This window comes from Propithecus coquereli, unplaced genomic scaffold (assembly GCF_000956105.1).
Source record: "Propithecus coquereli isolate 6110/MARCELLA unplaced genomic scaffold, Pcoq_1.0 Scaffold158, whole genome shotgun sequence".
NCBI lineage: Eukaryota > Metazoa > Chordata > Mammalia > Primates > Indriidae > Propithecus > Propithecus coquereli.
In genome coordinates, this window is record NW_012140302.1 from 2,005,452 (window position 1) to 2,015,730 (window position 10,279).

At 35.1% G+C, this 10,279-nt stretch overlaps 1 protein-coding gene across 1 annotated transcript in view; it reads right to left on the minus strand.

Moving 5' to 3' along the window:
* UBR2 (ubiquitin protein ligase E3 component n-recognin 2) overlaps positions 1 to 10,279 on the minus strand; it is a 195,953-nt gene that overhangs the window by 175,814 nt on the left and 9,860 nt on the right. The window contains 1 exon segment of the mRNA XM_012640800.1: positions 8,039 to 8,298. Coding sequence (XP_012496254.1) covers positions 8,039 to 8,298 — 260 coding nt within the window.

The window sequence follows — 10,279 nt, forward strand, 5'->3', positions numbered from 1 at the left end:
ATTTATAATACCACCATAAAATACTTAGTAATAAATATAAAAAAGGTATGTACAATGTCTACATAAAAATTCTAAGACATTGCTAAAAGAGGTTTAAAAAGAAGACCTTAATAAATGGAGAGATATAACATATTCATGGATTAGAAAACTCAGTATTGTTAAAATGTCAATTTGTCCAAAATTGATCTACAGATTCATGCAATCCTAATCATAATCCCAGCGGCCTTTCTTAAAAATAAAAATTGACAAATTCTGAAATCTATAAAATGCCAAGGACATGAAGTAGACAAAACAAACAAAACTAAAGGAACAAATATGGAAGACTTAACTAGCCAGTTCAAGACTGACTATAAAGCTACAGTAATCAAGGTAATGCGGTTTTTGGCATAGAATAGCCATATCAATGAATGGTCTAGATTATAGTGTTCAGAAATAGACTCACACTATATGGTCAAATGATTTTTGACAAGGTAACAAAGCAATTCGATGGGGAGAGTAACAAATGGTGCTGGAACAACTGGGTATCCACATATAAAGAAATGAAAGCTTAACCCCTACCTCGGGCCATGTTAAAAAAACTAGTTTGAGACAGATCATAAATCCAGACATAAAATTTCAAAGTTTACAGAAGAAAACAGGGAGAATATTTTTGCCATCTGAGAGAAGGCAGAGATTTCTTGGACACAGGAACAATAATCATAAAAGAAAAAAATTGGTAAATTGGACTTCATCAAAATTAAAAACTTCTGCCATCAAAAGAAACCATATAAGTCACAGAATGTGAGAAAATAGTTACAAAACATGTCTGACATGTTTGGACTTGTATCCAGAATATTATAAAGAACTGCAAAACTCAATAGTAAATAAACAATCCAATAAAAAATGGACAAAGACATGAACAATAACTTCACCACAGAAGTTAGATTAATGAGCAATAAGCACATATAAAATTGCACCAGCATCATTAAGGAAAATTAAGACCATATGAGATACCACTATATAGAATGCCTAAATTAAAAAGACTGACAATATCAACTGTTGGTAAGGATATGGAGCAACAGGAACTTTCACATTAATACATCACAGGTGAGAATGTAAAATCATTTTGGAAAAAGGTTTGGCAGTGTCTTATGAAGTTCAACATATACCTGCCCTTTGACCCAGAAACCCCACTCCTAGGGATTTATCCAAGCCAAATTAAAACACATGTTCACAAAAAGACTTGTATAAAAATGGTAATAGCCTACAACTAATCTGTCAGGTAAGGGTGTTCACTATATTAGATTACAGTCTTGAAGGCTTATCTTACGGTGTCTTAATATTCCAAAAATTTGTCATAAGAAGCTGTAGATTTTTAATAGTGTAGGATTTCTGTTATTTGGTATGTATAACACATAAAAATGTGGCTAAGTACAGAATAATGCCTATTATTTTAATGTGTTGCATATTTAAAAAAGAAAAAGGTCATAGAAGCTTTATTCACAATAGCTAAAACACTAACAACAACCCAAATGTTCAACAACAGGACAATGGATTGTGGGCAGCTGTGGTACATAAATACAATGGAATATATTCAGTAATAAAAATGGAGTCAACTTCTAACAACATCATGGATAAATCTGATAGAGATCATGCTGAGTGAAAGAAGCCAGGCACAAAAAAGAGTACGATTTTATTTTTATAAGTTCTAGAACAAGATGAATTAATTTAAGGTGAAAATATCAGCATAGTGGTCACCTGGGGGCTGGAGCTGATAACAGGGAAATTTCTACTCAGATGGAAATGTTCTCTATCTTGATAGTGTCTGAGTTATGTGAGGCTAACTGCTGTCAAAAATGTACAATTAAGATGTGTGCCTTTTGACACATGTAAATTTTCCCTTACCAAAAAAAAAAAAAAAACACCCCAAAACTCAAATAGGGTACCAAGAAAAAAATTTTGGTAATATAAATTTGAGTTTCTTACTTGAATGGATTACCCCAAAGTGTTTCTGGTTCTACTTTTTCCTAACATCTAGGCAAAGGCAGCTTACATATAAAGTTGACATATAGCCTACTATGTACTTATGTTTGATCCTGCACCAAATTGGTAGAGAATAAATAAAAATGATCACAAATCTCCAAACCAAGAATATACAACTTATTTTAGACAACCACAGAAATCCCAATTATCTAGGATATCAACTGCTCATTCCCTGTCATTTTCCCAGGTCAGAGAGAGCAGTGTAGACAAGGGAAAGTCAGTTATATTGAAGGTCACAGTAATAACATACAGCATTAAAATTCTACTTCTAGAATTCTACCTTGAAAAATCTTGAAAGGCGTACACAGAGATGTATACAAACACACATAGGGTGTTCTTTGCAGCACTGTTTGCTATAGAAAAAAAAAAACCTAGAAATTCTAATGAAATTTCTAATTTCATTAATAGGTCAATCAAATAAATTATGTATGGTCTATCCTTACTGTGGAAACACAGCACTTTTAAAGAATCAGGTAGATTTATATGTACTGACACGGAAAGATCTCCAAGACAAATTGTTACATGAAAAAAATAAGCCACAATTACAATATATAATTTCATTCATGTCTTATTGTCCATAATTAGAAATAACTAGCATCTTTAAAACTAACACAACATTGATTTCAGTCTCTGGACTATTCGTGTTACGAAGAAACAGCTTTAAAATGCAATCCTGCTGAAAAGAGATCAAGACTTCAAGTTTTTTAAAAAGCAAGAAACTAAACAACTCTTCTTACTGTAAATAAGGTCTTCCATGTTAGAGTTTTATTATTTCCAGACAGAAAAGGAATGGAACTATCTACACCCCTTTGCCTAAGATATTACTCATGGTTCAGCATCTGAAGAAGAGCATTGGTTTTAAAAAACTCATACATATATACTTTATAGTTCCATATGTGTTTTTATATATTAATACATTACCTCATTTTATCCTAACAACTCAGGTAGAAAAAATAACCCCAAAAAACCGTAAAAAATCATTGCTAAAGACACTTCTAGTGCTCATCCACATCCAAGTTTGCATCTCTTCCGGACAGACAGGAGAGACTTATGCTTTCCTGATCTGTTTTGTAGCTGGACAGAGGCCTTATGACTAGTTTTGGCTAATGGGATGTGGGCAAGGTCATCAATTCCGAGCCAGAGCATTTATTTGCCGGGCAAGACCCTCCAGCTCTACTCTGCCCTTGTTGTGGAGAACTCTGAAAGCATTATGCTAAGCTTATGGAGACATAAGATGGTGGTGTGAAGAAACTACCTGAGCAGAACCCTCTACTCATCGCCCCACTCATCTGAATTGGTCACATAGTCTGAGTAATAAATATATCTTGGTATTTAAAGTCTTTGAGATTTTAGGGTTGTTTGTTATTTTTAGCATAACCTCTTCTGTCATAACCAACAGAATCAGAGTTAAAACATCCCAATACAAAGAAATGAGAACTGTTTCAGGTGAGGAATATCTTAATTATCCTGATTTGAGCATTACACATTGCATGTATGTATTAAAATATCATATGTACCCCATAATGTGTACAATTATTAGGTACCAATAAAAAAATCAGAGTGAAAACAAAAAAATTAAAACTAAGCAAAATTGTTTAACAGTTTATAATAAAATATCATAAAGTACTGTCTGGAAACAGAGGATAAAAATATTCCTGATGGCAGCATAATCCCCCACCCCAACTTCTGGTTATCTATAACATTCACACAGTTAAGTTTTTAAATATTAAAAAAGAATGTTCTCAACTATGCAAAGAAAACAGTGTAACTAAATATCAGTTCTCTATATCTAACAGAAGTGTTAAACTCAAAATTTAAGCCACACACTAAAGTATGATTTCATATTCTATGATTTTATTTTGCTTAATGGTTATGAAATGTCAAAATACACAGAGTTAGGATCAGAATTGACACTAAGACTTGTTTCTAAGATTTTTGTACTGTAAAACCACTTCTATTTAGTAATGAATAACAACTGCGGTTTGACTACTCTTTTCTTAACAGAGATCACAGTACAAATATCATAAAAAGTAGCTGTCTGAAAACACAGATAGCTTTTTCTGACATCACAGAGACTACAGAAAAATAATTTGTAATCTCCACAATTTTAGAAACTATGAACAAATAACTCTCCACAGGAAAACTAACCTATTCCCTTCACAAATCCTTTGCCTAAGTACTAAAAAACTCCTCAGTATCATTTTTTCTAGTTAAAGAAACCCTCCACACTACAGACATCAGTCACCTTGATGGGTTTAGTTTAGAAACTTCCCCATAATTCCAATAACCATATTTCATCTTTCCAAATGACAGACTCTATGTCATTTTACCAGGGCACTGGGTTTCATGGGAACACCTACTTTTAACATGAGATATTCATCCTCAGCACCCAGCATTTACTATGAGGTTACTATGTACCAAGTATTGTGTAAAGCACTTCACAAAGGATCTCATTTACCCTCTTACAACACTAACAAATAATTTGGCTGGTCATTGTCCCTGGTTCTTGGGAGGTCATTTGTAAACCCTTGGAATTATTATGTGATAGGGGTGTCTCTGTTATCCCCACCCACACCCCACATCTGATAGTTTAGGCTAAAGAAATGACAAAGTGGGGGCTGAGTGGTATGATTAGACGATTTGTGCTTTGAGCCACGTAATACCAGCCCAGTCTCTGGGAAGGAAAGGAGAACCGAAGATCAAATCATGTGGGCATTGATTTCATCAATCATTCCTACATAATGAGACCCGAATAAAAACTCTGGACATTAAAACTTGGGTGATCTTCCCTGTTGGCAATATTGTGTATGCTGTCATACATCAAAATGTGCCAGGAGAGTAATGTGTCCCTGAGGACAATGGAAAACCTCCCATTTGCAACTCCTGTCTTATGTGTCTCTTCCCTTTGACTAGGTCTGATTTGTACCCTTCTGCTACAATAAAACTTTAATTGTAAGTACAGTTGGCCCTCCATATCTGTGGGTTCCACCTCAATAGATTCAACCAACTGCAGACTGAAAATACTTGTGAAAAAAAATGGATAGCTGCATCCATACTGAATATGCAGACTTTTTTCTTGTCATTATTCCCTAACAATACAGTATAACAACTATTTACATAGCATTTACATCATATTAGGTGTTATAAGTTATCTAGAGATGATTTAAAGTATATGGGAGGATGTGTGTAGGTTATAAGCAAATACTACACCATTTTATCAAAAGGATGTGAGCATCGTGGATTTTGGTATCTGACGGGGGTCTTGGAATTGATACCCCCTTGGATACCAAGGGTGACTATATAGCTTTCTTCTGAGTTCTCTGAGTTTTTCTAGTGAATGAATTATCCACCCTAATGTAGTTTATGGAGATGTCTGAATTTGTAGCCAGCTGATCAGAAATGGGGGTAGCCCTGGGGATCTCCAAACTTGCAGCTGCAAGTGAAGTGAGGACAGTCTTGTGAAAGATTGTGACCTTAACCTCAAGGTTAGCCAATTTCAGATAACCGTCATATTAAGAGTATTACCCCCAATTCGCTGTTGAAGTGGAAGTCCCACATTTATTTTACCCAATGAAAGTCACTACCATAACCATAAATGCATGGTTTTATGTTTATTGAGCACCTTCTAGGCATCAGATTTAATATTAATCATTTTATGTGTGATCATGTTTAATCCTTCCAGAAACCTCTGAGATAATCAATATCCTTGAGGAAACTGAGGCTCAGAGTGGTACCTGAGCCGTCCTGGGGCTCACTTCATGAATTTCCCTTCCCTTAGTTATTGCAGTATTGACTGCCTATTGTTCACTGCCTGTTGCAGTGAATTGCATGGTTGTCCTCATACATTTCATCCGGTTTTACAAATGTGTACAGTGGGGGAGGAGCTGGTTCAGTACCAGTTATCCTGTTATAACCAGAAGTGGACTTGGGCAGAAAAGTAACCTGAGGTAGGGGGAGAGATTTCATATCCGAAGATCCTACTAGGGCCCACTTTTGGACCAGACTCCTCGAAAAAATTATATTTCTAAACTTTGATTTCTTTAACCAAAAGAATGGTTGCAAACATGGGAATGATCAAATAAGTCTGTATCTTGAAGATAATGAGAATCAAGTCTCCTCCTGTAAGAGAAGAGAGTTACAAAAATGCAAAGGAATAAAAGTAGAAAAAAAACCTATGGTATTAGATTGGAACTAGAGAGATCACTACAAATGTGTGATTTTTAGTATCTATTTCAATGTGTTTATATAGATACATATAAAATAAATATAGAAGCTCTTTGGCAAAATGGTTGATCTCAAGGCCAGGGCAGAGAAAAGTCCAAGATGTACCTGGGATATCTTGTTGTGCCAGAATGAAAGGAAGTGTTCAAAGAATGATGGGGATATGAAAAAGAATAAAGACTGCTTAAAGCGCCTCCTGCGAGCCAAATCTAGGACAGTTTGAGCATGAGAATAATGTGACTCCAGGAATAGATACTAATATACATAAATAAAATAAAAACTTGGATAAGGGAGAGGCTATTTAATAGTCTCAACGTACTTCCCCACAAAATACTTATTGATTAGGAAAAAGAATGACTAGTTACAGAACAAATGAAAATCATATGCCACATGATAGAGTTGAAACACATGACTTCTGCACTAATCCTGCCACAGATGCAACTTGAATCTAATCATGAGTATCAGACAAACCCAAACTGAGGAACAATTACAAAATAATTGGTCCGTAATCTTCAAAAGTGTCAAGATCATGAAAATCACAGAAAAACTGAGAAAATGTTCCACACTGCAGATAAAAAAAACAAGACATACAAATGCATGATTTGGAACTAGATCCTTTTGGTACAAAAGACATTACTGGAACAACTTAGTCTCAATTTCCTACCTGTAAATCATGAGGTTCTATATCTATTGCTCCAACCATCAATAAAATACTCAGAGGTTTTTGTAATGACAAAGAAAAAACTAGACCTAATAGTCTTTCGATATATAAAATGATCTCTATTGATATTCTAACTATGCTGATAAAGAAAAACTACCGTAGACAGGCGGAGGCTTTAACCAAAAGTACCTTATCAAATTTAAATTTTGTAGGAAAAAGTTTCAAGGGAAAAAAAAAGTTAACGCCTCCATCAACAGGACATTCACACAATGAAATGTTATGTAGCTACTAAGCTGACATGAAAAGATGCCAAGCTTTTGTTAAATAGAGAAAAGAAAATTCAGCCCAGTTTAAGTAACACATTCCCATTTGTATGTATGTGTGATTAGATGTATGTTTAAGATACCCATATATTAACATATTGGCCTATGCATGCAAACAAAATTTCCAGAAGGATACATGAGAATATGTTAACAATGATTAATTCTGGGAAATAGGAATGGATAGTCAAAAAGGGGACAGGGCACTTCATTCTCCATCTTTTACTCTTGTATACTCAATTTTTACCAAGGAAAAAATAGGATTTCCAGTAGGAATAAATATATATAGCACCCAGGTCTTGCTTTCTAACTACCATTCCCAACTGAAAAGAAAATCCCTGGAGAAATGGCTGATTCTACATATGGGTCAGAGTACAAAGTGAGCTGTGGACATCTTTTTGTGTCAGAAAGGAAAGAAGAACGCAAAAGCTAATGAAGGCACGTGAAAAGGACAAAGAAGAGAGTGTGATGGGGCTCCCACTAGGCAAATTTGGGACAATATGCACATCAAAAAGAATCACTGTAACGAAAAAAAATATCAAGAAAAGAATATGATTATTGCAAGAGTCAAAATAGCAGTTAATTATGAAGGAGAAAGAAAGCAAACAGTCACACAGTGGGCTTATAGAACGCTGCTGACAATCTATTTCTTGATCTGGAAAACAACTACATGAATGTTCACTTTATAATCATTTACTAAATGGTATGTATTTGGTACGGACTTTTTCATATATATATTTCAGAAGATTTCGGGTGGAAAAAAGAGGTCAAGTAAAAACAAGAGGCTTTTAGAAAGAAAATTATAATATTTTACCTGCAAGAGTAGGTAGGCTCTCCTACTTTAAAAACGCGACCACAAAGATGAGAAGGTTTGTTTGCCTGTTCAAGTTTTGGAAATCCAAATGCAGGATCTTCACCACAAAGGTACCATTCCATCGGTCCTAACAAAACATGCTGTGCCAGCATGTCTTCTTTCTGTGGAAAAGGGTTGGGACCCCTGCAGTAGATTTTGGGTACATAGTGGGCTAAATGCTGGTACACTTCTCTAGTGAGGTCAGTTGCTTGCAGCCATTTCTTTAAAAAAGAAAAAAGAAAAAAATAGTTTTAAATGCCAATAAACTGCTAATTTGAACAAACGTATCCCACTTTCTTTTAGGTACAAAAATAATAATAATAAAATAGTATTACATTTTGTTTATAACACTCACTACTGTATATTAGAAATTTAACCTATTAGAACACCAACTATTTTAGAATTCTACTTTCAAGTAAAATTAGAATGAAACAAGCCCCCTCCTCAAACTGAGCCCTAAAGCAACCTTCTATAGACAGTACAGGAAACTGACTATAAGAAATCATTATATAAGACACCAGCCACTGAGCTCATCTGAAGTCTTTTCTAATGCTTTGCTCAAATGTGTGATATGGATTCCCATGTCAGTTTGTCCATAGGAAGAGCATGCAGCGTACATGAACAGTCAATACAATAGTTATGTTTCTCACTGCTTGATAAATGAGTCTATATACCACTCTTTTATGAATGTCAGTCCAAAAGAGACTTGTTCTATCAATTATGCCTTCTTTCCCTGATCAACCTCTCTCTATAAGTCCTTTTCCTTTTGCTCTCCCTACTAAAAACAAAGGCTACTTTTCTCTGACCCTCTAAGCCCTTATGTCCAATTACTTGTTACAATTACACTTAGATATCTCATAGGCACCAACTCAATACATTCAAAACTGAACTCATGATCTTGCCCACCCCCCACACCAAAATCTGTTATTCTCCCCATTTCCCTATTTTAGCTCTACCTGGGTATCCACACCAGAAAACCTGAAAATCTTTCTTCCTCACCCCAACATCCAATCAATCATCATGTCTTATCTGTTAGGCTTCCTAAATATCTCCAGAGTCCATCCATTTCTTTCTCCACAGCCACTACCTCCACTACCCTAGTCCAAACTCCTCACTCCCATCACCAGGATTAGTGCAACAATGCCCTAACTGGCGTCCCCACTAGACTTGCCCCTCTGCAATCCATTTCCAACTTTACTACCAGAGTGATTTTTGCAAAATGCCAACCTGATCATGTCATTCAGCTTCCCATTAGGTTTAGGATCAAGTCAAGTACCTGATACGGCTTTTGAGGTCCTTTGTCTTTATGGACTCTCTTCTCCTCCTGAGATCGTATTACTCCTCTCTCTGCTTTACAAAGCTATTTTCCACTCATTCTTCAGATTTCAATTTATGTTTCACTTTTTCTAAGATGCTTTCTCAGCCCATTCCCCACCTCTACCCTTCCTTCCCATATTCCTAGGTCTAAAACAGAACCTATCCTCAGCAAGCATTTAGTAAAATCTGTTAAGTGAACTGTTAAGTGACTATACATTTGTTTATACTACTTACTGTCACATTACATTGACACTCCAGAGATATTCCATGTGGCTTTAATGAAAGCAGAGACAAAGGGGATGCAAGTGTGCAGCACGGATCAGCTATCAGTCTTTAAAAAATGAAACCAAATAAGCCCTAGATAAGGCACCCTTCAAACCACCCCCTTTCTTTTCCCTTTCTATTTCCTTAAGTCTTTTCTTTATTCTCTCATTCATCCCTGCCTCCTCTGCCAACTCTATGTGTTTATTTGTTCTACATACTTCTTTGTGTAATCACAAGTCATTTTGGCTGTAAGTAAAATAAAAATTTAAAAATCAGGAAACATGAAATAAAATGACTCACATCTACTACAATGCAGTTAACTGAACTGCTAACTCATAAATCCAAGGTTTATTTACAGATTACAACCTAAGTTCCAGTTACATTTTTGTTTAAAAAAAAAAAAAGGTGTGTTCAAGTGATATCTAACACTATAAGAAGTCAATATAAGGTCTTCATGTTGGTTACTACTTGTACATTCTTCAACCCACTTCCCTCCTCCTAAAAATAACATACAAAGAGAGATTTTAAATATTCATTAGGTAGTATATATTAATTTTCTAGTCAATTTCATGTTTTCAAAAACTTTTACTAAAAATGTAAAATTTTTTTCATAAGAGACTA